The 22,319-nt window shown below is 46.7% G+C and overlaps 1 protein-coding gene across 1 annotated transcript; it reads left to right on the forward strand.

Annotated features, from left to right (window-relative positions):
* Positions 1-3,134: 3,134 nt before the first annotated feature.
* GPR179 (G protein-coupled receptor 179) lies at positions 3,135-20,554 on the forward strand. The gene is made up of 11 exons (XM_027872948.1): positions 3,135-3,934; positions 5,519-5,627; positions 10,044-10,131; positions 10,927-11,162; positions 11,863-11,931; positions 12,259-12,368; positions 12,742-12,980; positions 13,232-13,370; positions 13,759-13,864; positions 14,379-14,525; positions 15,503-20,554. Exons 1-11 carry the CDS (start codon positions 3,135-3,137, stop codon positions 20,552-20,554), a joined length of 7,095 nt encoding a protein of 2,364 aa, XP_027728749.1.
* The last annotated feature ends 1,765 nt before the right edge of the window (positions 20,555-22,319 follow it).

The raw sequence follows: 22,319 nt of genomic DNA on the forward strand, positions 1-22,319 counted from the left end.
CTCTGAAGTATGGGAAGATTTAAATGAACTGATAAGAACTGAAATCAGCAGAACCAGGAAAACAATATAAACAATTGACTACAATAATGTAAAATGGGAAGAACAACAAAAAAAAATAACAAAACAATGGAAAATGAATTCTATAAAATTATGGTAACCAAGCTTAGCCCTGAAGAAGAGATATGAAAAAACACCTCCTGCTTCTTTGCAAAGGAGGGGAACCATGGGCATGGAATACTGTACATGCAACATCAGATATTTTCTTTATGTTGGTTAGTTTTGTGGAACTTTTTTCTTCATCTTTTAAAAATTAAAATTATTTATTACATTTCTTTATCATAAAAGATAGCTTTATGCTATTATTATTCTTAATTATAAAGGATAGCTTTCTGGGAAAGTTGGAGGAGAAATTCAATAGGAAATATAGGTGATATAAAAACAAAAGATAGCAATAAAATTATTTTAAAGTAATTTCCTACAAAAAAAATAAAATAAAAGGAAGAAATTGGATAAGATGATCTCCAGAGTCTGTTTATCTCTACTATTCTATGATGCTGCTGTACAGTGAGTGATCTTCTGACCCCTGAACATCAGGTTCATTCAGGACTTACCCAGCTCTACTAATCAACCAAAAGATACCACAAAGATATCAGGCTTATAATTCAAAAAATAATCCAAATAATCCCTATCTAAAGCACCTTCCTTATAATAACCCTGTGAAGTAGATAGTGAAAACATTGCCCCCATTTTACAGATGAGAACATAGAGACTCTGAGAGGTTAAGGGACTTGCTTATGAACACACAACTAGTAAGAGGAATTCAAAACCACATCTTTGGACTCCAAGTCCAACCCTCAATCCATTATACTGTATTGCCTCTGTAGATTCCATCTCCATCCTTTCTCTGCTGTTTGTACCTCTGCTTAGGCTGAATTAGCAGCAGATATGGGGCACACTGATGGGGACTGGAGGTTCTTTGTGTGGGGTCAAGAGCCATTCAAATTACCCCCTTTCTTCTTCCCTTCTGACTAACTCAGGAGCATCAAGGGTTGAGGAAAGACCAAGGAAAGAGATTCAGTGAAGGTAGCAGAAGGAGACAACTGTCACCTCTGTCAAAGGGAAATGTAAATCTGTGGCAGGGAACAGCCTGGAAAGTAGAGGGGAGTCATCAATGATAGAAAAGGTCACTGGAGAGTGAAAGGGAAGGCAAGGGCTTTGTTGTGGGGGGCCTCCCACAGGGACCCTGCTATCCCAGCCTCAGGTGCATGTCTCAGGCATCTGGGACCCAGAGACACAGGCACTGGTTCCAGTATGGTGGAGGGGGAGTTGATGTTCAGGGCCCTCTCCTCACTTGGGGAAGATCAGGAAGATTAGCGTCACAAGATAAAAACCAACAAAGGAAGAAGGAGAAGGAGAATATGAACTTAAAATCAGTTGATTGACAGATTGTATTTATTAAGTGCCTACTAAATGCCAAAAAGGAAGAAAAGGAAAAAGGTTGGGGCATGGGTGAACAGTGCCTGTTCTTTTTTTTTTTTGGCTTTTTTTTTTTTGGCAATAGGGTTAAGTGACTTGCCCAGGGTCACACAGCTAGTAAGTGTTATGTGTCTGAGGTCAGATTTGAACTCGGGTCCTCCTGACTCTAGGACCTGTGCTCTATCTACTTCGCCACCTAGCTGCCCCAACAGTCCCTCTTCTTAAGGAGCTTACATTCTAACTTCTAAAACAACAAAAAGATCCCTTTATGTCTCTCTTTGCTGCCTCATCATGACATCATTATTATAATTATCATTTGCAGCAGCAGCTGCAGATTGTGGTAGAGTAGAAAAATCATCAGGACACCTGGGTTTTAGTCCTGGCTTTGCCATCCACCTGTTGCATGGCCTGGGGCAAGTCTCATCTTCTCTGGGCCCAAGTCTCTTCCTTCATAAAGCAACGATGTTTAGAAGATTCCTTTTAGTTCTATTCTCATTATGGTGTGTTGTAGTGGAGAGAGTCGAGAGTGAGGCTTCAATTGTGGTTCAGATGCTTGCTACTAACTGGGTGATATTAGGCTAGTGATTTGACCTTTCTGAGTCTCAGTGTTCACATTTGTAAAATGAGGGTATCCGTGCATTCTAACAAATGCATTGGTACATTTTATTTAGGTACAACAGATAATTTCCAGTGAATGAGGGCAATGATATTTTCACTACCTGCTTTTTAGGGTTGTGGTGAGGAAAGAGCTTTGCAAACCTTAAAATGCTGTTTAGTCAGGTTATTATTATTGCTATAATCCCTGGTTCCAGAAGCCACTCTAACCCTTCCCCCAATCCCACCCCACCCCCATCTCCAAATTTAAGGGAGGGAAGAGGCAAGAGTGGCTTGCCTGGGGACACATCAAGCCTAATACAGTTGCTGCCACAAGACTGAGTAGAGCATAGGTGTGGGAAGGGGGGGCACCAGCTCACCCACGGTTGCTATGGCTCCCCATCCCGGATTTGCCCATCTCTCCTAATGGAGCAAGAGAGCAGCAGGGAGGGAGAGAGGGAGACAGAGAGGAGTGGAGGAGGGAAGGAGGGAAAGGGGAGAGAGAGGGAGAGGGAGAGAGAAGAGGGAGAGAAAAAGAAGGGGGGGAGAGAGAGAAAGAGAGAGAGCGAGAGAGAGAGAGAGAGAGAAAGAGAGAGAAAGAGAGAGAAAGAGAGAAAGAGAGAGAGAGAGAGAATTCCAGACTATTTTCCTCTCATCTCTCTTCCCTTCCATCCCATCTGTGTCTATCTCTATTTGAAGCAGATGTTGGGATAGGGGGGTAGGCTGAATTGGAGGGGTGATGTTATGCCAGGATTAAGTGTATCTGAGTTGGGGGGGGGTGCTTGGAGAGCGAGAAGGGGCAGGGCCCCTTTGCTTACATCCAGGAGCCAGCCTATGACGTTGGTTAAAGAGAAAAGAAAAACAGCTGAGAAAGATCGAGCCTGAGACAGAGATAGAGAGAGACGGGGAGAGCAAGAGCAAAAGGCACATTTTCAGCACGCATGAATACAATAATCTCTCTAGATTGAAGCCAGCCTCCTTCCAGAGTTTCCTGAACTATTCACCTCCTCAAGTGACCTGGATACTGAAGTCTCTCAGAGGTTGGGCAATCCATCGCAGTTGGTATGAGGGTAAGCATCAGAGCACAGGTGATGGCCCCTGGCATTTGGGGGCTACTGAGCTGGTGTTTCTTCTGTGCCTGGGCCCTGGGTGGTCCCCGAGATCCTCGATCTCTACCCCTCCTGGCTTCCCAAGACAAACTAGGAGCTGTGCCCACTTGGGCACCTCCAGAAGGGGCAGAAGCAGCTTTGGCTTTCCTTTACTCTGGGGATGCCCAGAAACTGGCTGGAGCCAACTGCAGCAAGCGCTATGAGGCACAAGGAGCTGGAGGCAGCCTAGGACTCCCCCTAATCCTGCAGGGAGCTGCAGGTACCTTGGCACAGGCAGCAAATTTCCTCAACATGTTGCTGCAGGCCAATGACATCCGGGAGTCCAGTGTGGAGGAGGACATAGAGTGGTACCAAGCATTGGTACGAAGTGTGGCTGAGGGTGACCCAAAGGCATACCGGGCATCATTGACTTTCAATCCAGCTCCTGGTGCTACCTTGCCTCAGTTGGCACTTCGGGCCACCAGGACAGGAGAGGAGACACTCTTACAGGATTTGTCAATGGCCAGAGTCCAGGAAGCAAGGCCAGCTGGTGTTGGGGTCACCATGGGCCTAAGAAAGCGGGTACTGAGCAATGACCTTGGCAGCCTGGACAGCCCCAAATGGCCACGGGGGGATGGGTATATAGGTGACACAAGTCACGTTCGCCTCTCACCTCCTTTTCTGGAGTGTCAAGGAGGTCGACTCCGACCTGGCTGGCTAATTGAACTTTCAACCACTTTCTACGGGCTCAAGCCAGATCTCAATCCTGAGGTCAGGTGAGTGAGCTTTTACTTGTGCATTTGTATATAAACAACATGTATACATACATGCGTATATACACATATATGCTATTTATATAAGCAAAATGTATACATACGTGTAAAATACATTTATGTATATATGGGTTGCAAACATGTGCATGCTAGTATGTGTATTATATGCTTTGGAATCTATGTGTGGGTATAGATATAGGAATATAGGAATATAGGACACATTTTTATCTATATGTATAACTTACCTATCTACTCATGCTGTCCTACATTTTGCATAGCAATCAACAAATATTTATGTGCATATGTATTCATGCTTGGACTTGTACATGAATACGGCTATATTTGCACAGTTTGGGTGCAGGCATGTACAAATACGTGCAGTTGTCCATATGTTCATGTGTATGTAAATGTGCATATACAGATGTATGTCCACATATCTTTGGTGTAGAGATGTGTGCAAACAGGTGAGCACTTTACTGTTATGTGGAAGATTGGAGGAAAGGAGAAAAATAATGACCATATACAGCCCTAACTTCTGCGATACATGGGGAGCTAGCCCAGAAGTAGCCTCTTGACCACTAAAACTCTGAGAGAGGACCTTCCTAAGGCCAATCAAGTTCTAGGAGGCCTGTCCTTTTCGGAAGCAGCTTCCGAATCCTTTTTTTCCAGTATTTCAGGTTCCCAGTCTTATTGTACACTGCAGTGCCCATTGACTAAGAGGATGATCAGATCTGCTCTGCCTTGACCAATGGAGCACCTGATGCTCCTTACCAGCTGACCCACCCCACCCTTCCCCAGCTCTGTCACAACCCATGAGAAAGGTCCACCAAACCAAGCAGAGAACCTGGAACACCTGAGCACTCAAACCACTACTGGACAAGTGAGGCGAAGATCTCATGGTCACAGCCTTGGATAGAGCAGGGAGGTTGCCCCAGGTGTTCATTTCGTTTCTGGTCATTGACTCGCCCATTTAGCCCCCCAAGCAGGATGCCTCTCCACCTGACAGGAACCTGACTCTTCTGTGCCCAGCCCTTTCCCATCTGCTCAGAGCAAGGAACTAGAGTGTGAACAGTTCAGTAGGAGCTCAGGGGTGCTCTGATTCATCCTCACCTCTTTGTGACAATTAACACATTCCTGACTTGGGGAGAGGTAAAAGGTAATGTGCGGGGTGTGTGTGAGTGTGTGTGTGTGTGTGTGTGTGTGTAAGATTGTGTGTGTTTGCATGGGTGGATGGGTTGAGGTGGTGTGTAAATCCTTTCCTGACAGAGCCCCAGTCCTCCAGATTGAGCCCCTCCCATTGATGATGCCCAACTCTACCCTACTTGGGCTCCTCCTTTCCCCTGGACATGGACTGGGAAGAGGAGCTTACAGTCCAGTTCTATCTATCCCAGCAAAAATTTCCCCTCCATCCCCACGCTCATCAGAGACCTTAGAGCGCCATCAAAGCAGCAGAAAAGCTCAGGGAGGGGTGGGGGTAGGGGCTGGGGAACGTCCCCGGGGAGAGTTATGTCCTTGCTAGGGAAGTGGCTCTCCCATAGGAGCATGGCCAGGAGGAAGGCATCCCATTCCCCACCCTTTCTGCTTTAGGGGGTTGGTGCAGATGGAGCTGGACCTCCAGAGTGTGGACATCAATCAGTGTGCCAGTGGCCCTGGCTGGTTCTCCAATACACACCAGTGTGACCTCAACAGCACCCAGGTATGGATGGATTGGGATTGGGATGGGGGGTGGGGGCTCCCTGTCCTAGTATTTCAGTTCATGGCCCATTTCCTTTTCACATCACCTACACCACCAGAAGTGGCAGAAAGAAGCTGAAATCTCAACTCCCACAATTTGAACTGAGACCATAGTGATGAGCCCAGAGTGTTCCGTGGAGAACAGGGGAGAGGATTTCAAGGGAGCATATTTGTGTTCTGTCCCCAACTATTTCCCCTAAAGCTGCCATTGTGTCCCCCAACTATTTCCCCTAAAGCTGCCATTGTGTCCATAACATACTCCCTCTCAGTGCTTCGGGGTTCTTTACGGTTCCCTACCAGGAACCCTTCCCAGTGACTGTGGACAGAAAATAGACTAGAGAGAGACACACTCAGAGAAAAGGATAAAAGAATAGATTGGCAACTACAGACATCAATACTGAAGCGTTATGAGTAATGGAGTACAGCTGAGAAGAGGTGATGGCTGAGTCTAATGAAATCACCTTTGCAACTCCAGAGAGGAAGTCCAGGAATTACAAAGACCTACCTCATATTTATTCTGAATAAACATGATATAGAGGAGAAGTGTTGATTCCATGAAGGTGTGGATTGTCTTCATATCCATTCCATTCAGAACAGTACCCAGAACATTGTAGGTACTTAGTAAATGCTTGTTGATTAATTGATTTAGAATCAGGAGACCTGGGCTTAAATCTCAGCTCTGTCATTTCCTGTCTTTGTGATCCTCAGGCCAACTGTTTAACTCCTTTGGACCTCAGTTTTCTCATCTGTAAAATGTGGGGTTCAGACTAAGATCTCTCCCAGTGTGAAATCTATGATCCCTGATTCTAGGAAATCTCACATCTGCCTTGGACAGAAGTCAACCCAAGGCCTTCATTCCAATGGAGATGTCTTTAAAATGCAAAAGAGATGAGGGTATGTACCCACATACAGGGTGTCCCCCAAAAAGTGGTATCCCAAAATATATATACACTTTATTTTCTGAAAAAGCAAAGACTTTACAGAGTTATGAGCTAATTGGAGTGTGTATACATTTAGGGGGGACACCAGGAATTACCCTCCTTTTACAAAGATGATCTGACTCATCATTAGGGTATGTGATTTGAGTGGTTTTTTCAGGAAAAAGGATGGGCTGACTCTGAATCATCCATATCTGGGGAACATCTGTAGTCTCCAATGTGTGAGACAACTGAATAACTCTCCTTAGGAATAGACAACAGTCAAATTCTATGGAAAGTAAGTGGCTAAGACAGAGACATAGTTTTTACTATGACCTCAATTTCATTAACATTGCTCTATCCCATTGAGCCAATGAGAGTGCAATCTCTCCCCCATCTTTCTTTTCTCTTCTCTCCTATCATTTATTTCTCTTTTGCCACAATGTCAGAGGTAGGGCAAAGACTCTCCCAGTTCCATCCTGCTGAATTACTTAACCAAATTCAATTCAAAAGATACCTATTATATGCATGGTACTGTGCTAGGCTTTGAGAAAAGAGCTATGAAACACAGACTTGTTCTCAAGCAGCTTCCAATCTAATGGAGGGAAAGACACAAGTAATGACAATACGGAATACGCAAGTGAAAAATATAAGTCAAGACAGAGTGTTATGAGAATATGGATAAGAAAAAGATCATTTTCTTTTGGGGAAATAAGGGAGGCTTTCATTGAGGAGATGATAGAACTGATCCTTGAGGGAAAGAAGTGCTTTCCAGGCAAGGGAAATGGTACATTCCAGACAGGGTTATTGTGAACAAAGGCATAGAAAAAAACATGAATGGTGAGTAGTCCTATTTGACTATGACATAAAGAAAGGGAATAATGTAAACTACAATCAGAAAGGTGACTTGGAATCAGCTCTCCATATGGACGTCTGTCAGGCATCTAAAACTCAAAATACCCCAGACTTCTCCATTTCTTCTAGTCACCCAGGTTCACAAGCTCAGGACTCTTCTTTCTCCCTTGCCCTCCTAACTTGCCCAAATCTTACAGATGCTACTTCTACTATAGCTCTCAAATTTGTCCCCTTTTCTGGACTCACATGACCACACACCCCCTTCCTCTCTGCTTTCAGCCTCCTTCCTCTCTAACTCATTCCCTATACAACTGCCAAAATAGTATTCCTAAAGCATAGTTCTGAGCTTGTCACTCCCCTCCTCAAAAATCTTCAGTGGCTTCCTATTACCTCTAGGACAGAATAGAAACTTTTCAACCTGGTATTTAAAGCCCCTTATAAAAATCACCTCCAGTTTACCTTTCCTGCTTTGCTTCACATTATTTCCATACATGTACATAACATGTAAATAAATAATAAATGCAAGATAATGTAATAACACATACTAATAATAAATGCAGGAGGAAGAGGGTATTAACCACTCTGGCAATCAGGAAAGGCTCCCCTTAGGAAGTGGCAAATGATCTAACCCTAGAAGGAAGCTGAAAATTCTAAGAGCTGGAGGGAAGGAGGGAAGATATTGCAGACATGGAGGAACAGGCTGTACAAAGATACAGTGGTGGGAGGATGCTAAATTAATAATTATTAGCTAACATTATAATAGCTAACAGTACCTTAAGGTTCACAAAGCACTTAACATGTATTTTCATATTTGATCCTCATAATAGTCTTGGGAGGTAGGTGTTATTATTATTATTATTATTACTACTATTTTACAGATGAGGAAACTGAGGCACAGAGACGGTAAATAATTTGCCTAGGGTCACATGGGTAGTCAGGCTTTTCAGCAGGATTTGAACTCAGGTTTTCCTGACTCCATGTCCAGGGTTCTATGTACCATGATACATTATCATCATCATCATCATCATTATTACAATAAAAAAAACATTATACCATTATAATATAATAATAAAACCTATGCTTAAGCCAAATTGTCCTACTTGACTATTCTCTGAACTTGCATTCTCCCATTGCTATGCCTTTGCACAAGCTGTTTCCTCATATCTACAATATACTCTTTTTTCTGTCTACCTCCTAGAAGTCTTAGCTTCCTTCAAGGCTCATTTGCCAGTTGCCATGGGAAGCCTTTCCCTGGTTGTCAGTGTTTACCTCCTCTTCATATGGTCTCATATTTATTATCTGATTACATGTTTTATCCCCCAGTAGAAAATTCTAAATGCCTTCTATGCAGCCAGGTGAGAATGTTTCCTCATTCAGGTACTCCTAATTCCTGTCCTGCTCTCCAAACCCACCCTTTCAACTCCTCCTGACGGCAGGGACAATTAACAAAAAATTCCAGTGCCTTTCGCATAGCATTTATTAATAATAAGCATTACTGAATTGCATAATAAGCATTTATTGAATTGAATTGCATTGGAAGGGGATAAATTGGTGACAGGAAGCAGGCAGAAGATTATTTCTATTGCTTAGAAAAAACAATGATGAGTCTGAACCAGGGCAGGGTGAGTAGAGAGGGAGATGATAGTGTGATAATAGAAAAGGACTAGGCAACAGAATGACTATAGAAGGTGAGAAAGAGTCAAAGATGAACAAGGATTAGAGTCTTTGTACCAATATACGGCCATCAAAAGAAATAGAGAAATTTGGGGGCACCACAGTGGATAGAGCACCGGCCCTGAAGTCAGGAAGACCTGAGTTCAAATCCGGCCTCAGACACATGACACTTACTAGCTGTGTGACCCTGGGCAAATCACTTAACCCCGACTGCCTCACCAAAAAGAAAAAAAATAGAGAAATTAGAGAGAGGGACAGGTAAGCATTTTGAGGAAGGAGAGGTCAAGTCAATAAGCATTTATTCCTTGACTCTTGTGAGGTGGTGAAAGGGATGGAAACTGAGGGTGGAGCTCAGGGCAGAGGTTGGAGATCAAGATTTAGATTTGGGGATCACTTTGATCATCTACTTACCTTGGACTGAGGAATGGAGGAGAAATAAAAGTCTGGCTTTGGCCTCCCACTCTCTTGGCATCACTAATGATGGGGTGTTCAGTCTTTCACTAAAGCCACATGGCCCCAGAAAAAGGAAGTTATTTACCCCTTGGGGTCCCTTTCTACCCACCAGAGTGCCAAGGGGCTGGATTTGTGGGGAGAGAAAAAAGGGACCCACTGAAACAAAAGACAGGTTTCCTTTATAAGTAGGGCAAAAGATTGCCCCTGTTTCCTAACCTTCACGCTACAGGCAGGGACAGAAGGGATATAGGGAAGGAGAGGCAAAGTATGACTAGGAAAAAAGAGCAGCTGGATCTTGATAGTATTCCTTTGAGTGAGTGAGTGAGTGAGAGAGAGAGAGAGAGAGAGAGAGAGAGAGAGAGAGAGAGAGAGTGTGTGTGTGTGTGTGTGTGTGTGTGTGTGTGTTACTTAGAGATAAAAAGGCTCCACCTGGAAGTATCCACTTCCCATACCAACGCAGCGCCTTACTCTCTTTGCAGTGCATCCCCCTGGAGAGTCACGGCTTCATCCTTGGCCGCTACCTCTGCCGTTGCCGACCAGGCTTCTATGGACCCAGTCATCCCATGGGTAGGTACCTCAGATTTTGCCAGTGGTGTCTTTTTTCCCAAGTTGGAGCCACCTAATCTCAACTATGCTTGGAACACTTTCCCTCCTCAGTTTTGCCTATTGATGACCATTCTGGCTTCCAAAAAGTCCCAACTAAGCCCCTCCCCCCCTTTTTTTATTGGAAGCCTTCATTCTAGTGCTTCCTTCTGTTAATTATTTATCCTGTATATAGCTTGCTTTGTATAGATTTGTTTTCATGTTGTCTCCCTCATTGCATTGTAAGCTCTTTGAGGACACGGGCTGTCTTTTACTTCTTTTTGTATCACCAGTGCTTAGCCAATGAAGGCATTTAATAAATGTTTATTGATTGATTGAGAAAGCGCTGTGTGGGAGAAAGGAGTAGAGGCTGGGAGCACATCCTGGGAGGCAGGAAAAGGCAGGAACGACCTGAAGTTCCTTTGGGAACCAAAGTAGGGGTTGGGAAAGGGCAAAAGGGCTGAGAAGAAAGTGTAGAGATGGAAGACAGGAACCAGAGCAGAGAATGTGTGTATCTTTGGAGATCAAATCAGATATGGATCAGCAGGGACCTAGGGCCCTCTTTTACTTCTATTGTTTAAAACATCTCCATGGAGATTTTTAAAAGGGTCTGTACTTCATCACCCCACTTGATCACCACCTGCCAAAAGGAAGGAGAAATAGGGTGGCCCCATGATAGCAGGGAAAGGGAGGTATTATTAGGACATTAGGTAGGAAACCTCAAGATGGGGGACTCATGCCTAGCACCTCTCTTTCACATACTCGGAGTCTTTCTTACAGGAGAAGGTGAGAGCAATACAGAGCCCGTGGGACAGTACAGGGCTCTCCGAGGCAGTTCCAGTCAATTGCTTCGATGCCATCCATGCCCAGAAGGCTGTGCCAGCTGTGTGGATGCCACACCGTGCCTGGTGGAAGAGACACAGGTGCTCAGAGCAGCTGTGTTGGTTTGCCAAGCTTGCTGCATGTTGGCCGTCTTTCTCAGCATGCTGATTTCCTACCACTGCCGCAGGAGCAAGGCAAGCCCAAGTTCTTTCTTGTTAATGCTCCCTTTCCAACATCATAATCCCAACAAGGAATATTTTCTCTAGGCACCCCCCGCGGTGAGCTGTGCTGTTTGAATGGGCCCACGTCCAGATGAGATTATTGTTGTCCAATCTGGGAACGGTAGGGAGTTAGGGGCCAGGCAACAGTGCTGTGAGTTGGTGGGGCTAGGATTGGAAGTGGGAAAAATGGAATTGTGGGGAGAGGTCTGCTGATGACAAAAAGGATGGGCCAGAGGTGTAGCTGGAAACTGAGAGGGTAGGAAGGGCAGAAAACAAGCATTAAGCACCTACTATGTGCCAGGTGCTTTACAAATATTTCATTTGATCCTCACAAACCTGTGAAGTAGGTGCAAGTATTATCCGCATTTTATGCGGTCAAGGAAATCGAGGCAGGCATCAGTTAAGGGATTTGCCCAGGGTCACACAGAAGCCTCCGAGGCAGTATTTAAAATGGGTCTTCCTAAATTTAGGCTTCAAGCTCAAATTACTGCCCCACCTCCTCACTGGGGTTAATGACAGGGGCAGAGCCATGGGTGGGGCATGCACAGAGGTGGCCTGAAGATATTTAGGTGGGAGGATACCACTAGTTGAAGTAAAACTAAGAACCCCAATCCATCCTCGCCCAGTGCCACGCCTGCTCACAGAAACCTTTCCTCTTCTCTGGGGCTTGCAGACGATCCGAGCATCTGGGGTCATGTTACTGGAGACCATCCTCTTTGGATCTCTTCTGCTCTACTTCCCTGTGAGTCTATGGCCGAGGCCTGGGCACCCTAGCCCCGAGGTTCTTCCTTCACATCCTCCCACCCCCTTAGTTATTCACATCCCTTCCCTTTTCCAACTGTCTTCACCACCTTAGGACTCTGCATCTCCCCGTGTTCCCTGTCCTAACCCACCTCCCCTTCTCCAAGCAGCTAGGAACTATCATGGGGGGCATCCCCTACTCTGATTTCCTTAGAGTACCTCAAACTGTGAAGGGACGGATCTGCCAAGGGTGGGGTAAAGAGAAAAAACAGCCTAAAGGTTAACAATAGTTGTTACAGATCCTCAACCTCCAACCTGTCTGCCTCAGGTCTTTATCCTCTACTTCAAGCCAAGCATATTCCGATGCATTGTTCTTCGGTGGGTGAGGCTGCTTGGCTTTGTCATCGTCTATGGCACCATCACCCTCAAGCTATACAGGTAGAGCCTAAGGGCAAAGACCACGTCGACTCCAGCTCCCCCAACCAAGTCTTCCGGTGCCTATATTGATCAGAAAGCACAGTCCCAGGTCCCGATGCATTTCTTTCACTGTAATGAAGCATTTCTCAAATGTTGACCCCAGAACTATCCCCCTACTTTTCTGACTCCATCACTACATGATCCACCCCTTGGTTCTCAAGCCCCTTCCCATCACCCAGCTCCATTCTCAAGCCTGTCTCCATCGCTATTTGGCAGCATTTTACAACCTCAGGCCCCTCTCCATTACTCTATAATCTACCCCTCTGCCCTCAGGCCTCTCCCATCACAGTTAACTCTGCCTCCTCAGTACTTCAACTGCTTCCTTTCCCTACAGAGTACTACAACTGTTCCTGTCTAGAACAGCCCAGCGGGGGCCTCACCTGAGCAGTGGCCGGCTCCTGAGGCGTCTTGGGCTTCTCTTGCTCCTGGTTCTGTGTTTCCTGGCAGCCTGGACAGTAGGCACTCTGGAAAGGGGAGCTCAGCATGCACCCTTGGTTATTCGTGGTCGCACATCTGCTGGCCGTCACTTTTATCTCTGCCACTATGATCGTTGGGACTACATCATGGTTGTGGGTGAGATGCCCTATTCCTGTCCCCAGCCTGAACCCCTCTCCAAATCCTTCAACCTCTCTTTCTTTGCTCGGTGTCAGCCTAATCTCAGTCTTTTCTTCTCCTTAATGTCTCGTCTTATCTTCCTCAGTATCTCACCCTAGAGGATGCCATCCCCCCCTCCCCCCTACACACACCTCTGTACAAGGGAACTAGACACTTTGATCTTGGTTGTTGACAAATGTGTCCCAGCCTCTGACTCTTTTCCCTCCAAGCTGAGATGCTCCTCCTCTGTTGGGGCAGTTTCCTCTGTTATGCCACCCGGGCAGTGCCCTCTGCCTTTCACGAGCCACGCTACATGGGTATTGCTCTACACAATGAGCTTCTGGTCTCTGCTGCCTTCCATGCAGCCAGGTGAGGACATTTCTTCAATTATATTTGAGGTGAGGAAATACATAAAATAATGATCATCAACACAAGAACATATAATCAAGCACTGTATTGAGGAGTATAAACTAAATGTTGTTGTCCAAAGGGAAAGCCAAATTAGGAGGGATGGGTCATTTATTCCAGTCTTCTGGAGCAGTTTAAAAGGCTTCATAGACACGGAATTTAAGCTAAGCCTTGAAGGAAAGGCTGGTATTAAGATATGCAAAAGATGGGGCACTCCCATACCCAATATGTTGTATCCCCAGCTCTCAGAGTTGGAGGACAAGAAAACCAGTGAAATTGGAGGGGGGGTGGAGAGATAGAGATAGAATCTATTCAGCTGTATAGCTCTTTGCTCTCACTCAATTCACAGGTTCATCTTGGTCCCCTCCTTACACCCAGACTGGACCCTGCTTCTTTTCTTTATCCACACCCATGGCACAGTCACGACGACTCTTGCTCTGCTCTTTATCCCCAAGGTGAAGCTTCCCAGCCTGCTTACCACCCTCCTGGCGTTCTCTTATTTTTTTCCCTGGGGAATTTAAGAGAATGAAGTCACCCCAACTTCAGTTGATATATCTGTCCTGTTGAAGCCACTAGACTCTCATCAACCTCCTGCCCCCTGCCCCTGCCCTAGTAAAGAGTAGAGACAAAATAAGGCAAGTGGTTTGAAGGCAAGGCCTAAGAAATGGAAAGAAATAATAGTATCTGATGGAAGGGAAAAAAAAAATTTAAGAAGTTTTAGAGATCCTTGTGTCAGGTGTGATGATAATATTTTCAGTGGATTGGTAGGATCTGAAAAAAATATTATCAACAAGGCTGTTCCTAATGGAGAGACAGCTCTTAAGAAGGCTTGATTCTTCTTGGAGTCATCTGAAGATCAAAGGAAAATGGGGTGAAGGGCAGAGCAAAGGGAATATATGGGAGGAGGCAAGACACTAGAACAGGGAAGGAGGGAAGGAAACCTTCTTCTCTCTACTCTATCAACTACAGTTCCTGAACCCAGGGGTCCCTCCCCGGGAGGAGATTGCAGCTGAGGTCTACGAGGATGAGCTGGACCTGCAAAGATCAGGCTCCTGCCTCAACAGCAGCATTGCTTCTGCCTGGAGTGAATGCAGCCTTGACCCTGGAGACATTCGAGTGCGTACTGCTCTTCTCATCTCCTTTTGATGTTAGCTATTCAGAAGCGGCTAGAGTAAGCCAGTTGAGTCACCCTGGTTCTATTTCCCCGATGCTCTTCACCCAAATACCTTTTCCCTCCATGCTTTTCCTAGTCTCCTGATTTCATCTCAACACAAAGTCATTTGTTGCTAGTCCTCCCCCCAGCGCCCCCAGAAGAAGTACCAACCATGTATGTCTCGCAGTGAAGTTGTGTGGCCATTGGATGATTCCTCCTTCATTCCCTCCTACATCCAACAGCAAGTTCTTCTTGAGGTCTCACTTCTATCCTTTCTATTGCTAAACTAGCTCACTTAAACCAGTCCTTTGCTCAAAGAATACAGGTCGTTGTTATTGAAGTTGGGGTGTCATGAAAATGAGGACCATTTTATAGCAATATAAGACCCCATTAAATCTTGTTCCAATTACTTTGACCTCTATTATGCCATTCTCACACTAACCCAGGTAATTCTCTAAGACTAGAGGTTGACAATCTGCAATGAAATCACCCTGCCCCCCGACCTACCCGTGAAGGGCAGCTGTTATTCTTTTTAAAGAGGGGAGAATTGAGACCTAGGAGTAAATTGCCCGAGGCCACAGTTACTGGCAGTAGCCCTAGGGCTAGGACTCAGCTTTCCAGACTCCTGGGTCAAGAGCTCCTTCTACTATGTCACAAGGCTGGTGAGTGATGATAGTACAAGCAGTCCAGGTTTAGATGATCTACTGTCAAACAGCTATCAGAAGCTAGTGGGGGTTAGCCAGGCAAGGCTTTAATGGAAGAAATTTCAAGCAAAGTTTGGAAGAGGACGTGGCTTAGCGGAGGGAAGATTTCGCCATTTAAGAGCTTATGTGAAGGCAGGTGCTGAACTGAGTTCTGATTTAGAGAGGAGAAAATGGACAGGAGTGCACCTGTGTGCTCTATCTCATCTTTAGCTAAATTATCCTACCTGCTTATACAGGATGAATTAAAGAAGCTCTATGCCCAGCTGGAGGTTCACAAAATCAGGAAGATGGCAGTAAATAACCCACACCTGCCCAAGAAGAGAGGCAGCTCACGTCGGGGATTGGGCCACTCTTTTATGATGTGCCTGGCTGAGCTCCCTGAGGCTGTGGCCCGTCGAGACCCTAGCTCCCCAGGGCGGGGCAGCTTTCCTCGTTCTTCTCGGCGGCGTCTCCTCAGTTCTGAGGTCCAGACACCTGAGAGACCAACACCAACTCTGCGCAAATCTCATAGCACCTACGACCACCGAAGGGAGCAGGACCCACCACTCCTTGATTCTCTTCTCCGGAGGAAACTGGCAAAGAAGGCTTCGAGGGGAGGAAGCCGTGACTCCATGGAAGTGCCACCCCACCTTGGCTTCAGGTCAGCTAGTGCCCACAACCTGGCAGTGGGTGAGAGGCTACCCCGGGCACAGCCTGCCTCTCTGCAGAAATCACTCAGTGTAGTAGCTGGCTCGAGGGAGAAGGCACTGCTCTTGGCCAGCCAAGCCTACCTGGAAGAGAGCTATAGGCTGGCGCTAGAGCGGGAGGAGAGGCGAAAGGCGGGAGCAGGGAGCCCAGCCAGGAGGCCATCGGCCAGGCACCTAGAGCGGGCTCGAGGAGATTCCCTGTCACCTCCTCTGTCACCTGCCAAGAGCAGCAGTGTGGACAGTTCCCATGCCTCAGGGAAGCTTCACGAGGTAGGGGGGAGGTGGCCACCACCTACGCCTATTAGGCATCAGATCTCCACGCCCATCCTGGCTTTAGGTGGGGCATGCTTAGGAGATTCACAGACATTATCCCCCACATCAACTTTGGCTCCGGCTCCAGCCCCTGCCCTACCCCCAATGCCAGCCCCAGCACGAGACCCCAGCTTACTGACCTATATTTGCCCCTGGGAAAATACAGAACTACCAGTCAAGGTGGAAAGTACAACCCAGGAGCCTGCTCCTGGGACAGGTAGAGGGGAGAGTCGTTCCCCAGCCCGAGCCAGGCTCTTCAGAGCCCTCTCTGTGGCAGTGGCAGTAGAGAAGCGAGAAGCTACAGAAGGTGAGGGGGCTGGAATAGAGCAGCCAGAAGATGTTAATGAGACTGATGATGAAAGGCACAGAATCTTTCCCAAATCCCATAGCCTCAAGACCCCCATTCAACAGGGTTCCATGAGGAGCCTAGGACTGGCCATCAAGGCTCTAACCAAGTCTCAGAGCAGCTACAAGGAGAGAGAAAATGGGGTAGGTGGTCCTGAAAGGGTAGGGAAGAGTAAGGCTTTTGAAGAGGGTGCTGGGTTGGCCACTAGAACGGTGAGGGCAGGCCGGCCCAAACCTGTGAGCAAACAAGCAGCTTTGGCCCCTTGTGATGATGAGGAATCGATCCAGAACCAGCAGAACACTCACACTAGCAGGATGCTGGCTGGTTGTCCCCAGGAGGGAAGCAAGGAACGAGAGGGCAAGCCGAGGGGACCTTCCCATGGGCCTGAGAGAGCAAAGTGGAAGGGGGTTGCCAGTCCAAGGCAGGCTAGACAGGATCCTTTCAGCAAGAACAGAGATGTTGAGACAACTGAAATAACCCCTGGGCAAGAAAGAGAACTAAGACAGAGATATGAGAATCCAGTTAAAGCTTGTCCTCAGCTGCCTGACGGCACAGATAGCAGGACAGTTGAAATATGTCCATGGGAGGACCCTGAGCTAGAAGCTGATAAACTAGACAGCCTAAAGGCAGAGGCCTCACCCTGGCACATGAGTAAAGGAACTTTTGGACAAGATCAAGAACAGAGATCCCAAGAGGAAAAGAGGAAAACCCCTGAAAAGTCAGGAATGATGGTCACTGATCAGAAAAAGCCTGAGCAGCAGCTGCAGGACCGAGAGGCAGTCTGTCCTTGGGAAAGCACAGACCTAGGAGTCCCCGCAACCCAATCAGGTCCTCCACACGTTAGCCAACCTAAAGGTGGCCACCAGGTACTGGGCAGCATAGGGAGAAGAGCAGCAGAGGTATGTCCATGGGAAGTAACTGAGGTGGAAGCTCATAAACAAGACAGCACAAAGGCAGAGATTTGTCCTTGGGAGGTGAGTGATGGAACAAGAGGTAAAGAAAAATTGCCACAGGAGGCAGACAGGCACTCCCTAGAAGAAAAACAGATCTTCAGGAAAACAATACTTTGGAAAGATGAAAAGAAACTGGGTAAAGAATGGGAATCTCTCTGCCCATGGGAGAGTACAGATTTTAGGGGTCCCTCAGGCAGCCCAACTCAGACCCCAGTGACTTCAGAGTTCTCAGAGAGTGTGGGAAACAAGGTAGCTGAGATATGTCCATGGGAAATGGAAGAGGATTTGTCTAGCAGAAAAGCTGAGGTCTGTCCCTGGGAGATGAATAAAACTGTTGGAAAAGGGACACCAGTCCAGGAGGCAGATGGAGAATTGGTACAAGAAAAGGAAAAAGTCTCTGGAAAAGAGAGCTATGGAGAGACTGGAGATTCTACCTGGAAAGAAGCTAAGAAAAGAGAAAGAGAGGCAGCCTGTCCCTGGGAAGGCACAGACCCAGAGACCCTTTTTCTGCAGTCATACCTTGCTAATGTGCCTGGCCTTATGGGTAGTAGGACAGCAGAGATATGTCCATGGGAAGCCCTTGAACCAAGTACAACAGGGTCTGCCAAAGGGAAAATCCATCCCTTGGAGATGAGTGAAGGTGCAGCAGAGAAAAGGGCATTGGAACAAAATAAAGGGGAATGCCTAGAGAACAAGGGGGAATCCAAAGAATCAACTGCTATGGCTTCAAAAAAGTTAGATGAGCTGACTGAGGAAGCAGTCTGCCCCTGGGAGATATCTTCTCTAAAGACAGACCCTCAGAAAACCGACCAACCTACAGTCAGGTCCCAGGTATCAGGTAGCATTGGGAGCAGGGCAGCTGAGGTCTGTCCATGGCAAGCACAGGCTATGTCTACTGACACTGTAGATACAGCCTGGAAGCCAATAGATGTAGGAGAGAAAAACAATTTGGAAATTGAGGTAGCTAAGGATTCCCATGGGGATACAGAGAAAGGGTTCAGAAAATCAGAACTCAAAGAAGCAGCTGTTCCTGCTCAGGAAAAGACAGAGAGGCTAATCCCAGACAGAGAGACAACTTGTCCCTGGGAGAACACAGACCCAGGGGACTCCTCCTCACAAATAGGCAGTCAAGCCACTGGTCAACTCAAAGTTGGTTTTCAGGTGTTAAGCACTGTGGGGAGCAAGACAGCTGATGTGTGTCCATGGGAGGTGGAGGCAGCGTTATCCAATGTAAAGGCAGAGATCTGTCCCTGGGAGGTAAACAAAGAAGCAGCTGAGAAAAGGGAACTGGGACAGGAGATAGATGGGGAAGCCAAGGATAGGGGAAAAACTCCAGAAAAGGGGAACTCTGGAGAGCTGGGAGGTAAAACATCAAAACAAGTAGCAAAACTGAGTCAAGAGCAAGAATCTGTTAGCATGCACTCAGCTCAGGCCCCAGTGACCTCCCAGTCACCTGACAGCAAAGTAGCCGAGGTATGTCCCTGGGAAGTGGAAGATGCTTCCAACAAGAAAGCAGAGATCTGTCCCTGGGAAGTGAGTGACAAAACAACACAGAAAGGGAGACTGGGACAGGAAACAGATGGAGAATACCTAAAGAAAGATCAGGCAAACCTTGAGAAAGGGATATCTGCAGAGACTCAACATCCTCCTTCTAGAGAAGGAATCAAACCCAATGGAGCAAGGGGATTCATCTGTCCAAGGGGGGATTCAGATTCAGGGGGTCTGTCCATCCAGGCAAACACTCAGGACACCATCAGCTCCCAAGTACTTCTTGGTGTCGGGGGTAGGGTGACTCAGGTGTGTCCATGGGAAGCCACTGAGCTACAAGTCGATGCACCAGAAAACAATGTGGCAGAAATCTGTCCTTGGGAAGTGAGTGAAGGACCAACTGAGAAAGTGACAGAGAGGCGGGATCAAGGCAGAGAATCTCAAGAGGGAAAAAGAAAACCCTCTAAAAAATCAGACACCCAAGCTGTGAGTGTCACTACACACAAAAAACAAGGGAGGCTAATCCGACAGCAAGAGACAGTCTATCTGTGGGAGAGCACAGACCTGGGGGATGCCCCTTCCCAACCAGATCCTCACGACACTGCTGGACCCAAAGCTGGCTCCCAGGTATCAGGTGTGGAGGGCAAGATGAGTTCAAGCAAAGCAGAGATCTGCCCCTGGGAGATGAGCAAAGCAGCAAGAGAGGAAGGGGCGGAGGGTATCAACGTAGAGCTCCAAGGACAGAAGGGAAAAACACCTAGAAAAGAGAGCTCCACAGAGACTGGAGAACACACTTCAGAAACGGAGAAACTTAGCCAAGAAGTCTGTCCTTGGGAGAGTACAGACTCAGGGGCCCCTTTTCTTCAACCAGACAAAACCAAAGCCACTTGCCAGGGCAGTATAAAGAGCATAACAGCAGAGGTATGCCCTTGGGAAGGCATGGAACTAGGGGGAAGTAAAACAGAGGGTACCCTGGCAGAAATCTGTCCCTGGGAAGGGACAGAAGCCCTACCTAGGAAACCTGCCCCTCAGGCTTCAGAAGAAACTAAAGCAGTCCAAGAGAAGCAATCTAGCCTTTCAGTTCCTACATCTCTGGGCCGTCTTCTTCCAGAAAGTAAACTTTCTGTCCCCGAGATCACTGTCAGTTCTTTTGAAGATTATGGAAGACCCCAAAATGTTCCAGAGGTAAAGTCTGAAGGTGGCCCAATCTCAGAGACCAGTATCCAAGAGGTCAAAGGTCAACCTTTTAGCCTTTCAGTTCCCAGACCTCTGGGCTTTCTTCCAGAAAGCAAAGTTTCTGTCCCTGAGGTTACTGTCAGTTCTTTTGAAGGTGACAGAGGGCCCCAAAATGTTCTAGAGGGAAAGCCAGAGACTGGCCCAACCTCAGAGACCAGTGTCCAAGAGGTCAAAGATCAACAGCCTCCCTCCTCAACACAGGGCCAAGAAACAGCTTCCCCAGAGGGTCAAACTGGTGACTCCACCCCACCAACTGTCTCTCCCTAGGACTGATTTCCTCCAATTGGCTAAGTGGGTTACCAGATGTACAAAGATGCTTTTTTCAGGAATAAGTGTCCTAAAGTGGGAAATGATTGTGATCAAAAGAGAGAAGGTATCAATAAAACTTTTTTTTTAAAGAATAAATTTTTAAACCCTGGGCTCTCTGTTCCTAGACAGTTGTGAGTTGGTATCTTCCCCCTCGAAATGGGTCAGAAGCAAACTGATTTTATTTTATTTGTTTCTGGGTTTTTTTTGAGGCAATTGGGGTTAAGTGACTTGCCCAGGGTCACACAGGTAGTATCTTCAGGCTGGATTCAAACTCAGGTCCTCCTGACTCTAGGGCTCTATCCACTGTGCCACCTTGCTGCCCCTAAGCAAACTGATTTTAGAGGAATTACTCTAAGTCAGACCTGAATTCTCCAGCGGTTTTGATTCTCCAGCTATATAAACCACACCTTTTCCACCTCAATCTTAGTCTCCCACTTGCCTCTTCCCACCAAGAGGACAAACACTTCTGGAGGCCCTCCCAGTCTACTAGGCTACGCAGCACCTGCTGTGTCGCTCTTAGAGTCTTGATTCCTCATTGAAGTCAGTGGTGTGGGCTGGGAAGTTGACAGACCCTGCCCACCTATTTCCCACAGGTCCCCCAGCTCTATGTTGAAGTACACAAATAGCATAGTTCAAATGTCTGTGTGAACACACACACAAAAATCAAACCATACCAGGAATTTGTAACACTCGGGTCAGTCACATCTGCCGTAGGATTTCTGCCCCATTATACTGACAGACAGAGCCATCCTATACCCAGAATAGAAACAAGGTCCCCACAGTCAGGAAGACAATGGGTGGGTTAGGAGCTAGTTAAGTCAAGTTCTCACCTGGTAATTATGCAAAAGACTAAAACCTGCTAGGAGCGCCTTACTGATCTTGTCATATTGACTTTTGATTATTTTTTCCCTATCTGCTTTCTGATTTATTGATCATCAGGCCTGCCACAGATATGGAAAACAATGCATTTTCTTTAAAATTAGTGAAGTAGGTTCACCACCAGGCATTCACAATAGTGCTTGGTAATTCCTCCCCCAAGGGGAGGGTCAAGAAAAAACAACGTCCTTCTCCTCAGTTCTGTCAGAATAGATTTCTTCATAAAGTATCTTTTCCCCAGTTCACTAGGTTGTCCTGCTGGGGACCCCATCCCAACCTTGTTGGCTTGAAGGCAGTTTCCCTTCTAAAGCTTGGAAGGGAAACTGCTTGCTTCATCACGATTCTCTTTTCTCTCCTTCCCCTCAACCCTTTACCATTCATTGATCTCAGTGACCTGCTTCCTAGTTCTACCAGGAAGGAGACCAAAGGGCACTTCTTGCATCAGTGCTGGAACCACTCCAAATCACTTGCCCTGGACTGGTAAACTGGCTGTATGCTTGTGTTCATACCCTCATTCCCAAAGAAGGAAGAGGATACTCAAAGGCAGGGAGGTCCAGTCTACAGCTAACAGCTACTGCCACTAAGTACTGCTCTTCCACTTTTCAGAAGTACCACAGTGGGGCAGGTTAAGTATTTTGTTTAAGTAAAAACAAAGAATCCTAATCTTAAGAATCCAAAAAGGCCCTTTCAGGATTTGCCCTATACTCACTTAAAGCGATTTTCAGAACCACACCTGCCTAAACGGTATGATATAAAAGAATTCCAAGACTAGCAGAGAGGAAAGGGGGAGGCAAGGGAGAGATAAAACTCACAGGCCTAGTCCAGCAGGGGTTCCTGGGACTAACAT

The sequence above is a fragment of the Vombatus ursinus genome, unplaced genomic scaffold (assembly GCF_900497805.2).
Source record: "Vombatus ursinus unplaced genomic scaffold, bare-nosed wombat genome assembly UNPS02014801.1, whole genome shotgun sequence".
Classification (NCBI taxonomy): domain Eukaryota; kingdom Metazoa; phylum Chordata; class Mammalia; order Diprotodontia; family Vombatidae; genus Vombatus; species Vombatus ursinus.